This window comes from Chiloscyllium plagiosum, unplaced genomic scaffold (assembly GCF_037043375.1).
Source record: "Chiloscyllium plagiosum isolate Xiang-an unplaced genomic scaffold, Cpla_swu_hap1 HiC_scaffold_21, whole genome shotgun sequence".
NCBI classification, from domain to species: Eukaryota; Metazoa; Chordata; class Chondrichthyes; order Orectolobiformes; family Hemiscylliidae; genus Chiloscyllium; species Chiloscyllium plagiosum.
The window spans coordinates 18,525,876-18,546,192 of NW_028270159.1; the positions used below are offsets into that span (position 1 = coordinate 18,525,876).

Here is a 20,317-nt window from a genome sequence, read left to right on the forward strand (position 1 = left end):
CCACAATCTTTAGTGACTCCCTCAGCTTGTAGTCCTGGACCTTGGAATGTATTTGACTACAACATTCAGTGGATGACAACTCTTTGCAATGGAACACTAGCAGGTTTTGAGCAGATCTTTCTGAGTAGATTGTCACCAAGGCATGTTTGAAATTTGTCTCTGAGTGTGTCCCCATGAACCTCCTGCAGAGCACAGAGTCTTGCATCATAGAGCTGCTCGGGATGAACCTCAATTAAACCACTGAACTTCTCTCCAGAAGTCTTTGGAAAGAGCTGATTACATCCTGCAAGAAGGTTGACAACAATCTTTTCCCACCTTAGCCATTTTGAAGGAATGTGCAGAGACAGCTAAGACTCTAGTTTGTCTGCCCATCAAGTCCTATGGATGGGTTTGAATTTGGAGCTTGTGGACCAGAGATAGAGACGCTACTCACCACACCTCCAACCTCCCTTTAACAGAATCATTAGCAGTAACATTAACAGAATTAAGCACTAAACCAAAGCAACCTACTGTGTAGCAGATTTCCTGCACCCACAGTAGATCCTGTCTATATTCTTTACAGTAGATATTTAAGATAACAACACTGCTTTTAGAATAAAGATCTCTGTGTGGAAATTGGCTGCTAGTTATGCCTGCATTACAAATTGTCTGGGCTTCTTGAGAAGAATTCTGGGACTCCTTGGAAATATGATAAAACACTGAATGAATGAAAGATTTTTTTTCTGGGGCTTGCAGCAGTTTTCAAGATTTATTTATGTTGTAATAAGAATTCCTACAATTTTGTGAATTACAGTCTTTTTACTACTTATAAAATAAAAATGTGTCCTGATCAAAAGGAGCAAATTTGATTGGTAAATACTTTGTTCATGTTGCAAACTTTCTTTTGTTTTACTTCAAAAATGTGAAGTATACCACTGTGATGATTTATTTAACTAATCATTTAGTTTGCTGCAGAAGCCTTCATCTTAATAACCAATAAAAAAAAAGTCAAGTTCCACAAGCAAGCACCTCCCTATTGGGGAGACGCCCACACTCTCAGCTGTATGGCTATCAGGCTGCAGGGTACATAATTGATCATTTTTTAACAATAATGTAAATGCAAAATAAAAATATAGTGAGCCATTTGACCTTCTGATGGCAGCGTAGTGGTAATCTTGCTGAACTAGTAACCCAGCACTCAAAGCTAGTTTCTTGGAGACATAAGTTCAAACCCCATTTCTGCAGCTGAAAGAATTTAAATCCAATTCATTGATAATTCTGGCCTATATTCCAAACCTCATTTTAATTACTTTTTAGGAGGAAATCTGCCATGCTTATCAAGTGTGGTCTCCATGTGAATCCAGATACACGTGACTGACTCTCTAACTGTTCTGCTAGCCACTGAGTTCATGGACAATTGGTGATGGAATGCTCACATGCCAAGAATAAAAAAAAACTATGACCAACCAACAGTAAATACCACAAAGCGTAAATGGAAAATTATGAATCATGCTAATTATGAAGAAGATTAACAGACTCACAAATAAAACAAAATTCATGGATTCCCTTATCGCACGTCTTTGTTGTACCTCTTTTTTTTAAATTCATTCATGGGATGTTGCTGGCTCGGTCAATATTTATTGCCCAGAGTGTAATTAAGAGTCAAGCACATTGCTGTGGGCCTGGAGTCACATGTAGGCCAGATGAGGTAAGGATGGCAGTTTCCTTCTCTGAAGGACATTAGTGAACCAGATAGGCTTTTCTATCAATCAACAATGGATTCGTGATCATCGATAGACTTTTAATTTCAGGTTTTTGTTGATTTAAAATTGCACCATCTGCCATGGCAGGATTTGAACCTAAGTCCTCAGAATGTGACCTGGGTCTCTGGATTAATAGTCCAGCAATAACCCCACTAGGTCAGTGTCTTTCCTCATACTGATGAGAAGGAGTCTTTTGTTGGTTTACTGTGTTATATTTTTATTTTTCCGAATGATACAGGAGAAGGTAATTATTGTCTACAAATAATTGGAGTTGAACCAAAGTTAAACACTTGCCCTGTTACATTAATTAATCAGTTTGGATTTTGCAGGTATCAAGGTTGTCTCCTAGAAAGTGGTGAAGTGATTCATACATTTTTCGGCATGCTAAATCTGAAAGAGTGCCAGACTGTCTGGTGTACTCAGATGCTGATGAATGATTGATGGCCTACAGGCCAATAGTCATTATTTCTCTCACCTTTTGTATCTTCCAGCACATGTTAAGCAATCTTCACAAACAGAGGTCAGAGGTTAAAAATTAATAATTCATGCAAAGGACTGAAAGAATTGACTTTTGTACATGGGAAATGTGCTCTGGAAGGAGAGAAAATATCATTAAAAACTGATGGAGTTGCCATGTCCAACATAAATGGTGAAGCAAGTACAGCAGGCTCCTCCCCAACCCTTGCGATCCTATCCCTTTGATGCAGCACCTGTATACCAGACTGGATCGTGGATTCACTCCACTCTCTCACAGAAATAACATAGATTTCAGCTAGTTGCCCAGCTAATCATCTTAAAACAGTAAGATATTTGTTAATGTACTAGAATAGATAGATTGCAATTCAAATTCAAGGTATTTAAAATAATTTTAGTAAATTCTTTCTTGAGCTTCGTGTTTGTATGGCTCCTACATTCACATTCGGAAATTACTTTGACTGCAGTAAGACAGATAATGTAAAGTTTAAGTCTTGGTTAAAGCTTTCCATTTGTTTGGATCTATCATTACTAATGCATGGTGGCAATTGGATTAATTCCTTTTTACTCTTCTGTTTAGGTTATTCCACTTTTAACTCATCTCTTCCCTGGAAAATCCAGAGATGAGATTTTGGCCAGTAAGATTGTAGCATCTGCAAGAGCAACGTTAAATGCTAGCCTCTATTCCTGTGCATCTCCTGTCAGGAAAAAGATTCAGGAAAGGTAAAATACCAGGTTTCATCGTTGTTACAGGTAGCTTGAAGTTATTCCAAAATTCAAGATACATTGTTTTGTGAGACTCTTCCCTGTACCATCATTGTGATAGAATCTCTACTTCCTACTTAAGCCTTGATCCATGATTTGGAATGAGAATGAGCACAGTCAAAAAAAGGGGAACAAAAAGTAGACTGACAATGTGATCTGGAATAGATTGGTGGGAGTTAATGGAAACATCTACCTGGGTCGGTTTTGGATTAGCATAACATGAGGCAGACATCCAAACAAACTACAAAGACCATTTGCTTCCAAGGCATATCAACAATCTTTCTTCCAAAGGACAGTCCAATAATGGAACAATATTCAAGACCTAGCTCCTTTCTGTTTTAAAGTTTCCATTATCAGGTCTCATAATGGAATCCAGATATTAGTCTAAATGCTGACTAAATCAAAGTAGAAGCAAACTTTCCCAAAGCTCTGAAACTCCTCACCTGTCTCAATCAGTCAATAAGCTGACAATCTTTAGGCTTTTGAAATACAGGTGCGGTGTCACTTTGTCACTTCCTGGTTTACCTTGACTTCTCCCTTATATTTTTCAACGCCAGGTGTGGGTCTCTCAATTAAAGTTATTCCAGATAACACCTGACTATCATTGTGTATTTTCTTCAGTTAGGCCATGTGATGGGAACAACATCCAATGTAATCAGTTCCAGTTGAATCAATTGGATTTCACCAGGGACAGAAAGCCTTGCACTTGCCAACAATCAGTTCATTGATATCCTGCATTTTCATCAATCAAGCTCTGGTGTTTCCTGACAGAAAGTCTAAGTGCCTCCTTTTAGACATTAAAGACATTGAACTTAAGGACATCCCAAGTGCTGTAGACACTCCCTTTTGAAAGTTTGAAATTTGGAATCTGTCTATTTTGACTGGATCCCTCAGAGCTTTGACATTGCTGCTTGTGGTCATTCTTCTGTTGTATCCATGTTTCTGAGCCAGTTTGATGGACGTGACTACATGAATAAGTTGCTGGTGGATCCAGCAAGCATCATTACTCTGGTGATGTGGACATCTTCCTACTTCCAGGATGATGTGATTAATCAGGTGGACCATGCTGATTAGTTTTTGTTCTTCTGGCAGAACAGGATAGTGATAATGATGAGTCCATGTCCGGCATATTTGGAAAGGAGGGGAATGCTGTTTGAATTGACACGTCCTATTCCAGAGATTGGAATGCCTTCCACCTGTGAAGTTGAGAGGCTCATAGCTCCTTGAAAGTAGAGTCGCAGGTACATAGGATAGTGAAGAAGGCATTTGGTATGCTTTCCTTTATTGGTCAGAGTATTGAGTACAGGAGTTGGGACATTGTGTTGCAGCTGTACAGGACATTGGTTAGGCCACTGTTGAAATATTGCGTGCACTTCTGGTCTACTTCCTATTAGAAAGATGTTATGAAACTTGAATGGGTTCAGAAAAGATTTACAAGGATGTTGCCAGGGTTGGAGGATTTGAGCCATAGGCAGAGGCTGAATAGACTGGGGCTGTTTTCCCTGGAGAGTCAGAGGCTGAGGGGTGTCATTGTAGAGGTTTATAAAATCATGAGCAGCATGGATAGGGTAAATAGACAAAGTCTTTTCCCTGGGGTGGGGAAGTCCAGAACTAGAGGGCATAGGTTTAGGGTGAGAGGAGAAAGATTTAAAAGGGACCTAAGGGACACCTTTTTCATGCAGTGGGTGGTACGTGTATGGAATGAACTGCCAGAGGAAGTGGTGGAGGCTGGTACAATAACAACAGTTAAAAGACGGGACGGTGGCACAGTGGTTAGCACTGCTGCCTCACAGCGCCAGAGACCCGGGTTCAATTCCTGCCTCAGGCCACTGACTGTGTGGAGTTTGCACATTTTCCCCGTGTCTGTGTGGGTTTCCTCCAGGTGCACCAGTTTCCTCCCACAGTCCAAAAACGTGCAGGTTAGGTGAATTGGCCAAGCTAAATTGCCCGTAGTGTTAGGCGAAGGGGTAAATGTAGGGGAATGGATGTGGATGGGTTGCACTTCGCCGGGTCAGTGTGGACTTGTTGGGCCGAAGGGCCTGTTTCCACACTGTAAGTAATCTAATCCACACAGCATTAGGATGGGTATATGAATAGGAAGGCATATGAGCCAAGTGCTGGCAAATGGGTCTAGATAAATTAAGGATATCTGGTCAGCATGGATGAGTTGGACTGAAGAGTCTGTTTCAGTACTGTACATCTCTATGACTTTAAGAATTAAGGCTGTTTCCCTTCAGAACCCCACAGAGATTCTGATCATGTTTGGCATAGAAATCTTCCTCTATTTCACTGTGGGCATTTGGAATTAAGGTATTTGCTCTGACCAGATCATGATATCATACTGGCTCCTTACCAGTTTGAAACAAAGATGAAACAGGCTGACATGTTCTGCCTTCAGTGTAGTGTAAGGTGACATTTTGTCCAGTTTGATACTAGGCAATCTGGTTTTCAGCTGCTCAGTGTCTCTGTCCAACCCCAGATGCTTTTATAGCTAAACATCAGATCCATGGAGACTCGACCCAGTACTGCCTGGCTGGCCCAGAAACATTGCCTGCTCCCAACTTTACTAACAGGGTCCTTTGCCCGGAACATCAGCTTTACTATCTGCCTCCACTCACCTCAGACAAAGAGAACCTGACAATTGTAAGGAGCCCCAAAGACTCCCAAACACATAACATCAAAATGTTCAGTGCCTGATCAATATGAAACATTGCAATCTTCCTAAACTTTAACGGTGATGCTCTGTTGTGACTCGTTGGTGTTTGGATTTAGACACAATTTTGAATTTGCCATATCGGCCTTGCGTGGGTCATGTGATTGGTCCATCTCTAACACTCCCCTCCCCATTGGGAAACAGGGCTGAGTTGATCTGGCATTCTTCAACTCTCTCAGTATCCTCTCTAGAGTAGGAAGGTCTGTCAAACAGTCTCCCACTACACTAGTCAACTAGGTTTACAACAAAACAAAGCACAAACTAAAGCAGGTTTACCTTTGCTCGAACCAGAGATAAATATATGGCACCTTGAGGTATCCCAGTCAGTGTTTATCTCTCAATATCACCAGCATAAACAAATTAATTACCTCATTCTTATCTCCTTAATTGTGTCCTAAAATGCAATTTGAAATCGTTTTTAAGTTTTAATACACATTAGTCTTCACACAATCATTAAAAAGTATACCTTAAGCACTGTTTCCTTGTTGCCTTTCTCATTCAGATTCAAAAGAAATTAAAAACTTTTTTTTTAAAAACCTGCTTTTCCCATAATTCATGAATTCCTGATGCCCATACACAGTAACAACGGAGATAAGGAGGAATTTATTTTCTCACAGATTGAATCTCTTTGGAACTCTGCCTGTGGGGGCAAAGTACTGTGTATATTTAAAGCTGAGATTGATAGATTCTTGATAATAGAGGAATCAAGGGTTATGAGGAAAGGGCAGGAAAGTGGCTGTGAGGAATGTTGGGTCAGCCAAGATCCTACTGAATGGTGGAGAAGACTCAAGGGGTCAAATGGCCTATTCCTTTCCTTTTAGTCTTACGGTCTAACCAGCAAAAGATTGGAATGAAGCAAGTTCGGACAGGGTATTGTTAAAATCATGTTGAACTCTTTTCTTAACTCAGGGATGTGCAAGTAAATTAATTTGAGTTTTGCTGCTTTGTTAATATTGCAGAAGGACCCTCACAACAAATCAAGCCTGTGAGAATGTAGACAGAGAGAAAGATGTACAGAAGGCAGAAAGTAATTTTGTGCCTTGTATAAAAGAAGCAGATCTGTATAAAGAAATTGTTGAGAGAAAGAAAATGGTGAGTGCAATTTGAACGGTCAGTCTCTGAGAAGGCTTCATTAAGTGATAGCTAAAAATTGTCATAAACCCCACCCATTTGATAGTTTGGACTCCCTTCCTTGGCCTTTGGAGAAGAAACAATTTAAGTGTACAACAGCTGTCATATTGTGGCCAAGTCTGAGCACTGCTCTTTAGAAGCAGCGTGAAGTCTTTGGAGAGGATAGTTAAGAGGTATCCTGCAATAAAGGTAAAGTTGCCATTGTCGCAGAAAACCATAGGGCTGCTCTGTCATCAGAGACAGAGAGACAACTGGTGGCGAGTTTAATCTGATGATCACCACACCTCAGGCGAGGGGAGAGTTTGATAATAACCTTAGCTGGTGTGGGAAATGAACCGACACTATTGGTGTCACTGCATTACAAATCAACTAGCTAGCCAGCCAACTGAGCTAACGGACTCTCAGAATGGTTCAAGAGATGTAGGATTACAGTGTGGATAGAAGGGAGAATGTGAATGCCCTCTGCAATGTGTAGGGATGTCAGAACAGAATGAGCTTTTGGCTACATCGACCCCTCCATCAGTGCTAACTGACACAAAATTTGGATAGGGCCTGCTTCACACTGGGCTTGCTCCCCACTCTTCCCTTCCCACCCAAGTGAGTTTCCAAGAGCACGTCCACTGAAACCAATATTGGATACAATGACATCCCACTGGCATAATAGGCCATTCGGTGTTAGCTGATCCCTGGAAAAAGGGGCTACTTTACCTCTCCTTTTCAGTGAATGGGAAGTGGGTTGAGAATGGTGCCAAGTAGTACAGCTTGTTTAACATGCATAACCTGTGGTCTATAACTATGCCTAACAGATGATACATTTTTTCTCTGTTGATGCAGCTCACTCAAGAGATCAGAGACTCTCTTCATTATAGGAAACCCCTGCTGATTGACAGACCAAACATTAGTATGATTTTAAAACCGCTAGCTAACCCCAACCAAAGTTCAGAAGCTGCATCACCCAACAAGCTGTGCAAGTGGAAGAGCTCTACAGACACCAACTGAGCAATTCAAGTAACCCTTCAATGCTTCTTCAGTCAATTCAATTAATTCATTTAATAAAATTACAACACTAATGTTTGCAAATACACTACAGTTAAATAGATATTTAAATATCAGACATGATTGTACAGCACTATACATTGTGCACAGAATTAGAATTGGCATGAAATGCTTTATATTTGATTTTTATAACAAAAAAAAAGCACCAGTAGAATTGAATGATTTGTATCTACCAGCATTTGTAAACGCAGTCAAAAAGCAACTTATCCGCACATATAACTGCATGGAAACGAGAGCAGTTTAAATGCTTCTCCACTGCCAGACTGATGTGGAATGTGAGATGTGTATCCCCACTTTTTTTTTTGCTATTATTAAAAGCACAAATTATTTGACTTTCAAAACTGTCTTATTTATAATTTAAAGGTCTAAAGAAATCTTTCCAACCCACTGCCCATTTTATCGAAACAAAATACAAAACCCAAAGTAACAAAATGCACAAACATAATGTAGGATGTTGTTCATGACAAATCTTTCTCTGCTAATTGAAGAGGGATGAAAGCTCTGTTAGGCTTCTAACATACATTGTATGATCTGTGCTGTGAATGTACTGTTGGCATATATCCAAACAAAACCATCTTCATACTTTGAGAGATGAAATCATTTTTCCCCCAAAAGTCGCCATTGATGTGGGGATTTGCTAAGGGAGTGTGACTTTGAGCAGAAAGCTAGAAGTTGGGGGAATAAGGGAAATCTTAGTTGTTTCTGAAAAGGTCTTGTTTGAATTTCACAGTCAACATTTAACTGTAATCTATCATTTAAATTCAAATTCAAATTAAGGTTTTAAGCAGGATTTACTTGAGAGGAACTGAAATTGGTTTTCAAAGGAAACCAGCTGAAACTGATTTATTTCTGCACCACGGACCGAGTTAACTCAAAACCTATAAACCGAGACATCTCAATGCAACTTAGCACTGAATGCAACTTTGAACCGAGGGCTGGGAATTGGGTGAATAAAGGAACTACACAGCAAGAGACTGACTCCAGAGTATAGGAACGGTGATAAAGTTGATAAAATAAGTCAAAAAGGAAAATAAATAATTGAATAATGATGTAGGATAAATGTGTCATGGCTGTCTAAGTGTTTGTGGCTTGAGAAGCTTTGACTTAATGTGATCGAACAGGTGGCAGCGCTACAAACACTGCAATACATCAGGAAAGGGTAAAGTTGTGAGGACATTTTGTTCCAGGATACAGAGACACTTTAGGATAATATATTCCTCTGATTCGATTATTGGTAAGAAACAAGGAAGTGTGGCAGCAGCTTAGGCTAGTAGAAGGACCTGAGGGACAGAAGTGCAAGAACCTCAGTCTTTGCAATTGCCCAACAGCTTTGAGCTTCTTTCAAGATGGTTGGATGAGAGTGATGGCTACAGGGTGGATCAGCTAACTAACCATGGCATTATGGTAGAGGAAACCATTTGAGTGGGGGAATGTGCAAAAGAGAAAGGTTGTGGTAAGTAGTGGACTGTATAGTGAAAGGGACTGACACTGCACTGTGCAATCACTCAAAAGACTGTTTATTGCATTCATTGTGGGAGGGGGAGGATCCAGTCATCAGTCAATATAGGTTAATGATTTACCAACATGAGCCAGCCAAGGAAAGAGGCTCCACCATTATCACAAGGAGCTAGTCATCAAAACCAAGCCGAACCTCAAAGGTTATGACCTCGGTATTATTGCTTGAGCTACTTGACATTGGGCAAGTAAGTTTAGAGAAATAATCTTGTTTGGTTCTAGGCTCAATAGATTTCACCATATTCCTCTAGGTAAAATAAAATTCCAACTCCCATAAACCACCAGCTCATTTTTCTTTCTTTTAGTTTATACTTATTCTCAGTCCTTCTTCTCTCTCCAATCCAGAATATTGTCAAAGCTGTAGAGCATTTCTAACTACACCAACACTTAGAAGCAAGTCAATTTATGCTATTATCATATTTCATCCCCCTCATATCTATGAACTGGTGATTCCAAAGGTGCCAATCCAGATTCTTGTTGCAAGAACAAGAAGAGGTGAGGAACTATACAAATGTATTCCATAATCTTTTGTAATAAAAAACAGATATTATCACTTAGACATTCAGCATGTTCACAATTTGCAAATAGTTTATTTAATATTTAAAAATTGCAGGAAATACTGTTAAGTAATGAAGTTTGCTGGTTTCTCCTTTGAAATACAGTTTTAAACATTAAACTATCTGGAAGAGTTTTTTGGAAATCAGTAAGCAGACAATACAATATATTTCAGTGCTATTTAAAACAGAACAATTTACTGTAAAGACAAATTTAAATTTGAGAGTTGGAAGGTTTTGAAATGCCAATTGTGAGCTCCAGCTTTGAAACGTTTACTGTGTGTTTAATAAATAACCTGCTTCCTCAAGTCAAAACACAAAAGACCATCAGTTCCCTTCACAATTTAACGAACATTCAACCTGACTTGATTATTAAAAGAAAAGGTAGTTCTTTACTGACTGCTCTGTCGAGTGAGACAACAACAGATTCATTTGAATAAGAAACCAAAAGAGCAATAGATGAAGATTATCACTGCAGCACAAGCCATGAAATTCTGAAGGGCTTCCAAAGCAAAATATTACAGTATAAGGAATGGAATGGGTTAGGATAGAATGAAATTTAGGACAGGGATTAAAGAAATACAGTTAAAATTTTAAGGAACTCATTTCACATTAAAAGACATTTTGCGGGTCTCTGCTGATTTTGAAATAGGTTGCATCATTTAATCTAGTCTGCAGAGGTCCAATACTGTGTGACAAGCTTAGCTTTGTAAATGTCTGGGAGTGTAAAATCAGAAACTTGACCAAGAAGAAATATCTAGGGGGTTTTTTTGGTGGAAAAATCCTCAAGATATTTGTGTTACGATTGATTAACATCCAAGTACTTCAGGAATTTCCAGCCACTGAGTGGGCAGGTACAAATTGGCAACTGTAATTTCCCAAAGGAAAATGCTGTAAGTTCTCAGCAGGTCAGGTAGCATCTCTGAAGAGAAAAGGAGTTAAAATCATCAACTTGAAATGTTAACTCAGTTTCTCTCCGCTGATGCTGCCAAACCTGCTGAACAAAGCCAGGATTTTCTGTTTACATTTCCAATTTCCAGTGCCTACAGTATTTTGTTTTTGTGTTGTCACAATCTCCATGTTAGCAGGTCAAATGACAGGGAAAATAAACCACTAACAAACTTAATCCTGAATTACCCAAAATGGGTGCATTGTGCTCCATCTCTTCTACCTTCAAATAGCCTCAAAACCTAGCTCTTCAACCACTTTCCTAACTCCTGCCCTGCATACAAATCCTAGAGAGGTTTTGCTCAATGGAAGGTGGAAATTGCAGCTATTTATTTCGTGATTCCATCCTGTTTGAAGTGGAGAGTACAATGCATTGTATCTTGATCAATTCTAGTCCCCACACCCAATACTGGTCACAGGCAATAATTGACTATATGAGGGCAGTATTATTTGAAGAAAAAATGTTACAGTTGGGATGATTTTCAAATAATAACCCTATCACAATTATTCAGACAATGGTTAGGATTCACCTGGTGATTACAAACCTTTCTCTCCTATAATAATGTCCTTTTTTTTGCAGTGCACATTTGCTTAAATGCAGGGGCCCTTGGTTTGTTAAAACGAAAAAAAAAACTGGTCATGCACATATACCACCTTAAAGGAGCCCATCTTTGCGTAACCCATGTGATATTTTCCAAACTATTAGCCAGCTCTGAGCAAACATAGTCTGTAACCACAGCCAAGAATTCACTTTTCTCTATTTAATAGTTTTAGAACATAGAAGTCTCCCCCATTCAGGATCCATTTTCAGAATTCATGTGCAAAAATCAAGGGTTATAATAAAGAAATTAGCCTGATTATTAAATTTACAAATAGTGCAGAGTGCTCAGACCTGTGCAATATAAGAGTTCGCTGTATTTTTAAAAAAGGTATCTTTACAGCCTATAAGTCTTTACACAGTCAGCACTGACTGGCAGCAAGGTTCAGGTGTTTAGCATGCCAACTCAAACAACTGTCTTCTCACCACTCCTGTGCATTGGCATTGGAAATCTGCCCCTCTGCAGAACTTGACAACTGGTCGATTTGCATCCTGCATTCACTCTTGGATGAGGAATATTCTGATTCTCAATTCTTTACCGAAACAATTAAACTTTTGGATAGGTTAAACACTTTGTCTTAAAAAAGAAAAAAAGTCCAGTAAAAGATTTTTCATCTTCTTCTGGCCTAATAGTTTATCCCTAAAACAGGACATCAGTCTGAAGGCTAATTGTATATCATCACATTAAATAAGTTAGCAACAATAGTAAGATCTTCACAATTCTCTCCCAGGAGACATTGGTAATCCCTGATATACAATTCTACTTTCTCACACACATTTGAACAAGATCCCCTTGGAGTTACAAGAAAAAGTCCAATTTGGCAGAGACAGTCTTGCAGCCTGTTTGAGAAAACAATTTCTCACTCTCTGGGATAAAGTTCATGGACTTGGCGACTTCTGCAACTATTTCATCTGAAGGTTTTATGTCTCTGGAGACCATCTCACTTCTCACACATTCCTTGACATGCTTGAGTTTCAGAGGTAGAAATGGTACAAAATAATCGACAAGTTGTTCATTTATGATCGTGGAATTCCAGAACCCACCTACAAATAAAGCACAGGAACACACATTACAATGGGGGCAAACATAACCACTTAACAAAAACTCATTAGGCCAATTTAAGATCTCTCCCCGAAACGAACACAGAGCAGCCTTCGTACACAAGTAGAGGTGTCCAAAAAGGAAAAAAAAAGTAAATAAAAGGAGTGTTGATCCTCTAGAGAGTGAGCATAGGGAGTTATTAGCAGGTAAAGAAATGCCAGATGAAATTAACAAACATTTTACTTCTGTCTTCATTGTAGAGGATACAAAAGAAATCATCCCAGTAATAGTTGTAAGTCGGTGGTGAAAGAAGAGCAACTTGATGAAAATATAATCACCAGGGAAGTGGTACTCAGTAAATATTCGAGCTGAGAGTTTACAAGTCCAAGTCCGGGTGGACTTTATCCTAGGGTGTTAAAAGATGAAGCTAATGAGGTAGTAGATGCCTTGGTGTTAATTTTCCACAGTTCACGAGATTCTAGAAAGTAGCAGATATAGCACCTCTATTCAAGAAAGAAGGGATGCAGAAAAGAGGAAGCTACAGCCAATTAGCTTGACAACTATCATTGGAAGCTGTTGGAAACGATCACTGAGGAAGATTTAGAATTTGAATCCCTACAGTGTGGAAACAGGCCCTTCGGCCCAACAAGTCTGCACCAACCCCCTGAAGATTAACCCACCCAGACCCATTCCCTTACATGTACCAGTGACTCATGCATGTAACCTATATACCCCTGAACACTATGGGCAATTTAGCATGGCCAATTCACCTAACCTGCACATCTATGGGAGGAAACCAGAGCACCCAGAGGAAACCCACGCAGACACGGGGAGAATGTGCAAACTCCATACAGACAGTCGGCAGAGGCTGAAATTGAACCTGGGACCCTGGTACTGTGAGGCAGCAGTGCTAACCACTGAGCCACCGTGCCATTCAGGTCCGGAAAGTGTCAACATGGTTTAGTGGAAAGAAAATTATGTTTAACCAGTTAACTATTTGACGGAATACCATGCACTGTGGATAAGTGGACCTGACTGATGCACATGGATTTCTAGAAGGAATTTGTTAAGTTGCCATATAAAAGGTTATTGTGCAAAGTAGAAGTGCATGGTATGGCGGGTAACATACAATAGAAGACTGGTCGGTTGGCAGTAAATCGGGTACACACAAATGATTCTGATTGGCAAGATGTGATGAGCAGGTTCCCACAGTGGTCTGTGCTGAGACCTCAACATTTTACAATTCATATCAACAGCTGAGATGAGGGCAGTGAAGGCATTAGTGGCTAACCTCGCAGGCAGCACAGAGATAGGTAAGCAAGTATGTGTGAAAAGGACATAAGGAGGATGCTGACAAATATAGATGGTGAGTGGGCAAAAATCTGGCAGATGGAGTATGGCGTAGTAAAATCTAAAGTTGCTTACTTTGGCAGATAGAATAAAAAAGCTGAATATTAGCAAAATGGGTAATAACTGTTGCATTCCCAGGTTCATAGCGTGTACTCGTGCATGAGTCACAAAACCTTGTTTTGCAGATACAGCAAGCAATTCAGAGAACTAATAGAATGCTGTCCTTTAATACAAGAAAAGCTGAACATATAGAGTGTTATGCTACAGTTTCCGGAGCATTGGTGAGACCACATCTTGAAATCAGTGTGCTTCTTTGATCTCCTTATTTAAGGAAAGACGTAAATTCGTTGGAGGCGGTTCAGAGGAGGGTTATAGATTGATCACTGAAATAAAGGCAAAATACTGCAGATGCCAGTGATCTGAAATAGAGAACATGCTGGAGAAACTCAGCAGGTCTTTTCATGCAAAGAGTGGTTTATGTGAGAAATGAACTGCCAGAAGAAATGGTAGATGCAGGTACAATTACAACATTTAAAAGACATTTGGATAGGTCCAGGAATAGGAAAGGTTTGGAGGGAATATGGACCAAATGCAGGCAAACTTTAGTTTGGGAAATTCGGTCGACATGGACGTGTTGGGCCGAAGGGTCTGCTTCCGTGCTGTATGACTCTGACTCTATGGCAGCATCTCTAGAGAGAGAAGCTCAGTTAATGCTGAATCCAAAATATTCTGCAGAACTCATAATGGACTTGAAAAGTTAGTTCAGTTTTTCTCTTCAGAGATGCTGCCAGACCTGCTGAGTTTTTCTGCACTGGACTAATACTTGGAATGAGTGTGTTGTCATATGAGGAAAGGTTGGATAGAGTGGGTCACTGAGGTATAGAAGAGTGAAGGGTGACTTCAGTGAAGTATAAAAGATGCTGAACAGACTTGACACATGATGAGTCCAGAACTAGGGACGTTTGTTTTAAAATTGGGCATACCCTTTCAAGACAGACATGGGGAGAATTTCTTTTCTCTCAGAGGGTCATGAGACCCCGGAACTTTACCTCAGAAGGTGGTGGAGGTGAGATCATGGAATATCTTTAAGGCAGTGATGCTGAAGGAGCGAAAGGTTAAAGGGCAATGTAGAATTTGAAATAATCAGATCTGCCATAATCTTATTGAATAACACAGCAGCCTGAAGGGCAGAATGGTCTCCTCTGCTCCTAATCCATGTGTTTGTACCTAACAAACCAGAAGCTTCCAGGAGTAAGACTTTTGGGGCTTGAAATGAATGTCACAGCGTGTTGGTCAGCGATAACAGTAACTCCCATGAGGAGCATGTCAAGTAAGGCAATGAGGTGTTGGCAGTGCCTGGAATAGCACAGTACAGGAAGAGGCCACTGTCAGCTCCCTGATAAAGCTCGCTCAGTAGTCTCACTACTCTACTCCTTTTGTTTTATTCTTTCATGGGATGTGGGCATCACAGGCAAAGTCCTGAGAGATTTGCTTTGTCATTACAGTCTGCCACATTGCTGCTCAATCTGGAGTCATGTGAAACAGTGATCACATAATCAGCTAAGTACAGCAGTTTCCTTCCCTATAGGACTTAGTAAACCGGGATTTTTGCTTTCTTTACAACTAACAGTGATTTCCTGGTCACCATGAGACCAGCTTTTAATTCCAGATTTATTAATCAAATTCAGGTTTCACCATTGACCAGAGTAGAGTAGGAATGCATTGCCCAGGGTGTTAGCCTGGCTCTAGGGATTACTCCTAGACCATATTACTGCCTACCCTCAGAGCCTGAAACTTTCTTTCCCTTCTAATTGAATTTTGGAATGCGTTTTTTTTTGTGCTGGCTTGTAAAGTATTCCCAATTCCCACAAACGGCTACAGAAAAATTGTCAAGTCATCGCTGCTCCTTTTGCAGATGACTTAAATCAGTTCTTGAGTTACTGACCTTCCCACCACTGGAAGCATTTTCTCCTTTTTACACTCTCAAAACTGCTCATGATTTTGAGCACCCCTCCATCTAAACTTCTCTTAAGCTTCCCTGCTCTAACGTGCAGTACCTCAGCTTTCCTTCATCTACCAGTGAATCTCTTCTACACCTTGCCCAGTCTTTGACATCCTTTGTAAAGTGTAGAGCCCAGAATTGAACACAATACTTCAAATGGATTCAGACCAGTGTTTTACTATTGCTTTACTTTTGTGTTTTGCTCTGCTCTGAATAATCCTCAGGAACCAGGGTTCCTACTTTTTTTTCCCTGAAGAAGGGACACTGAACTTGAGACATTAATTCTGCTTTCTGTCCACAGATGTTGCCAGACTTACCGAGTTTCTCCAACAATTTCTATTTGTGTTTGTTTTTAAGTAACTGTCTTAATCACATTTTATCATATGAGCAATGTTCATCCAGTCGTCAATTCCAAAAGCTTATGAAGGTAATGAGTATGCCTTCATCTCTTAATGATGTTAAGGAATAAGTACAAATTTTTCACCCTAATCAGAAGGAGGTTCATTGTTTTATTAAAAGCCAAAGTACAACAGCCTCTGGATTCCATGGTCACATTCAACATTAATAACATGAAATCCTCCGTGTCCTCTTGACTATATACATAATCACAGAATTGTTACTGGGCAGGAAGGATGCCATGCAGCCCATCATTCTTGCACCAGTTCTGTAATTTATACATCCTGGCACAACGCCAGTGTCGCAAGGTACTACAGAGCTATTGAGCTGTCAGTGTGAATTTCTCACTTGAACCTATATTGAACCTACAGATCCTAAACACAAGTTTGAAAACTATTAGGAAATAAAAGATTTTCTTTCACAAAATGCTAATTATCACATTGTTATAACATATTGTTTGTATAAATATGAACACATCTCAATTTTATTAAAGAAACGCTCTCAGACATAACATGTAACTTTGTTTCTCCCTAAAAATGACCTAGATCTTCTTTGTACAGCTAATATGAAGGGCCCCTGCACAATGAAAACCATGACATTTAAATTTCTCCACTGAAAACAGTCAAGTGCTCTGTAAAACACAAAGGTCGCAAAATCTTTTCTTTTCTTTGGATAGATTAGATGGTTTTGAATGATGGTGCAACTAGACATCACTGAAATTTAGAGAGGGGTCTCAGAAATGGAATGGTCCGACTGGGAAAACAAACAAAGATGATGTTCTGTAACTAGAAATAAGACGAATATTATCAAAGCATAATGACTGCACCAATAACCTTACTTTTCATTTGTTGTGCAATATGAATATTATAAGTACAGTATCTGAACACATTGGTAAAGCTAGAACTATAATGACTGTGTTCAATGAGGACATACACTACTGAATGAAGACAACACATCGACAATACGGACGTTTATTAAAATAATCCTTCTTTAAAAAAATAGTGATGACTTACTGAGTCTATTATTGAAAACTGCCTTGGATATTTTGGACTCCAAGTCTTCCAATTGAATTTCCTCCCTGTCCTTTTGAATCTTCCAGAAGTGTAGCACCACGTTGTTTATCTGCTCACCTCCAGCATTGCTGGTTATGAGACATAATCATGAAAATAACGATAGTGAAATGAGTAAACTTTGCCATCAACAGCTACACACCACACAATGATCAGCTATTTACTGTCAAGCCAGTCAGCAGTTTGTTATTCATTGGTGCTAGTTAATTGTCAAGTTATAATTTCTTCAGATGCTACATTTATATGTCCGTCATGAGAGGTTCTTTATGATTCAACAGGCAAATGTTTGACGATCTTTCCTGTTGTGAAGATGTGGGTGCACTATACCTTTAAGAAAGTTAATAGCTAGTAGAACTACCTAACAGAATTAAGCGTTCTGAAAAAAAAAGTAACATTTGGTCGAATAACTCGATTAGCTGGTTGCCTTGAGACAAAAACAAATTTGAATTCAAATTTGACCAATCAGTTTAAATTATACCCCAAAATACCAACCTCCAATCAAGTTTAAATTGAGTATATTGACAATCTTAAAAGCCAATGACACAATCTGATACTTTGGGGTATAAGACCAGGGAAAGTTGAACAATTGGGAGGAGAACTGCCAAACCACCAGTAAAGACTGCCCAAAAAGGTAGCTCTCTTAAAGGTACCTTTATCGATCAATAACCTGTGAAGCAGAATCCCTAAGAAGAAAAGAAGACAGGAATACAAAGAAGAACCAAAAGCTGCCTGATTTTGAGATAAAAAGTTTTGCTTTGTAAATCTTAATCGGGATTTTTATTGGACCAGTATTGTAGAGGAGAAAGTAAAAGATAGGTTAGAGGAAGGAGTTGTAAATAGTTGTTAGTTAATTATTCTATTATATTTTAAGAAATAAAGTTGTTAATTTTTACTTTAAAAAACAGTTCTTGGCCTCTCGAATTTTCACAGATTACTGCACGGGATACATTTTTTCTGTGTTGCTGGTTTAAATTAAGCAGGAGGGTTTACCCCATGTCATAACAGTTTGGGGGCTCGTCAGGGACTTGAACTGGTTTAGACAGATTTGAATAGATTTGGGGGTACAAAAAATCCCAGCAGATTTGTGGGCAGCACGGTGGCACAGTGGTTAGCACTGCTGCCTCGCAGCGCCAGAGACCTGGGTTCAATTCCCGCCTCAGGCGACTGACTGTGTGGAGTTTGCACGTTCTCCCAGTGTCTGCGTGGGTTTCCTCCGGGTGCTCCGGTTTCCTCCCACAGTCCAAAGATGTGCAGAGTCAGGTGAATTGTCCATGCTAAATTGCCTGTAGTGTTAGGTAAGAGGCAAATGTAGGGGTATGGGTGGGTTGCGCTTCGGCGGGGCGGTGTGGACTTGTTGGGCCGAAGGGCCTGTTTCCACACTGTAACTAATTTAATCTAATCTAATTTAAACACTTGCAGGGTAGTGTCCTAGATCTTTAAATAAAATATGTGAGACAGTGTGTTTAATTTTGGTGACTTGTGGTTGATTAAATTAAAAGTGAGAGAAATGGCTCTTAAAATTGCTAAAGAGGTTCTGGGATTTGAAGATGATTCTCAGGTTTGCCAAGAAAGCTTAGAAGAAAAGAAAAAGGCCATAGTTTTAGTATTAACAAAGAAATTAGATTTGGGTTTAACAAAAGACAAAAGTAAAGCTGAAATTGTAAGGGAATTACTCAAACACTTAGGTGTGTCAGAGAAATAGATAAGTGCAGTCGAGATAGAAAAAACTTAAATTACATTTCAGGAAAATAGAGTTAGAAGACAAACAAAGGGAGAGAGAGGAAAAAGAGAGACAGAAGGTTCTTAGCTGAGCAAAGAGAGAGAGAAGAAAGGAAGAGAAGAGAGAGAAACAGAGACAGAATTTGAACTTGAGAAGTTGCAACTTAGTCAGCAAAGTCAAGTTAACAGGATGGAGATTAAGAGAAGGTAATGATATATAAATATGTCAAAACTCTGCCAAATTTTGATGAGAAAAATGTTCAGGCCTTCTTTATTTAATTTGAAAAATTGGCTCGGCAGATGGAGTGGTCAGAGAATTTATGGGTAATGCTAGTTCAGACTAAACTGGTAGGCAGAACTTGTGAGGTATTTGACGCACTGTAAGATGAGGTATCAAGAGATTATGAAGAGGTTAAACAGGCTATTTTAAATATTTATGAATTAGTACCAGAAGCATATAGACAGTGACTCAGAAACACAAAGGAGGAACCAGGTCAGACTTATTTCAAGTTCAAAAGAATTAAACATTGTCATTTTGATCGATGGGTATGTGCTTTGAAAATAGATAAGACCTTGAATTGAATTTATTGTCACGTGTGCCAAGGCACAGTGAAAAGCTTTGTCTTGTGAGCAATACAGGTAGATCATATAGTTAAGTAGCATAGACAAGTAAATAATAGGTAAACAGCAGCAAAAACAAAAACACAGGTACAAGTGAATGTTAAGAGTTTGTAAGTCCATTCAGTATTCTAACAACAGTACGGTAGAAACTGTTACAAACTGGCTAGTGCGTGTGTTCAGGCTTCTGTAACTTCTCCCTGATGGTAGAGGTTGTAGAAAAACATTGCCAGGGTGGGATGGATCTTTGAGAATGCTGGCGGCCTTTCCTTGACACTAGGCCTGTTAGATGGATTCTATAGATGGGAGGTTGGCCTTTGTGATTGTCCGGGCCGAGTTCATCAATCCCTGTAACTATCTCCGATGTTGAATAGTACAGTTGCCATACCAGGTAGTGATACATCCAGACAGAATGCTCTCGATGGCATACCTATAAAGGTTGGCAAGGGTATTCGCCGTCATGCCAAATTTCCTCAGCTGCCTGAAGAAAAGATGTTGTTGGGCCTTTGTAACCAGTGTGTCTACATGAAGAGTCTAAGAAAGTTTGTTGTGGATGACCACTCCCAGGAGCTTGACAATGTCCACCCATTCCGTCTATGTGCTGTTAATGTGTAGGGGGGGCTT

At 39.6% G+C, this 20,317-nt stretch overlaps 2 protein-coding genes across 6 annotated transcripts in view; one reads left to right on the top strand and one right to left on the bottom strand.

The window, feature by feature from the left end:
* Positions 1–8,160, top strand: part of ttc16 (tetratricopeptide repeat domain 16) — a 38,160-nt gene extending 30,000 nt beyond the window's left edge. For 4 of the 5 annotated variants that reach the window (XM_087998378.1, XM_087998375.1, XM_087998380.1 and 1 more), the window contains exons 12-14: positions 2,797–2,939; positions 6,654–6,786; positions 7,660–8,160. In XM_087998378.1, coding sequence (XP_087854504.1) covers positions 2,797–2,939; positions 6,654–6,786; positions 7,660–7,824 — 441 coding nt within the window. In that variant the 3' untranslated portion in view covers positions 7,825–8,160. The remainder of the gene's footprint in view (positions 1–2,796; positions 2,940–6,653; positions 6,787–7,659) is intronic. The other variant, XM_087998379.1, reaches the window with a different exon arrangement.
* Positions 8,161–12,040: 3,880 nt separating this feature from the next.
* The window catches only part of LOC122564894 (torsin-1A-like), a 40,562-nt gene continuing 32,285 nt past the window's right edge, over positions 12,041–20,317 (bottom strand). The window contains exons 4-5 of the mRNA XM_043720308.2: positions 17,300–17,427; positions 12,041–12,540 (exon numbers count right to left, since the gene is read on the bottom strand). Of these exons, the coding sequence (XP_043576243.1) occupies positions 12,296–12,540; positions 17,300–17,427 (373 nt within the window). The 3' untranslated portion in view covers positions 12,041–12,295. The remainder of the gene's footprint in view (positions 12,541–17,299; positions 17,428–20,317) is intronic.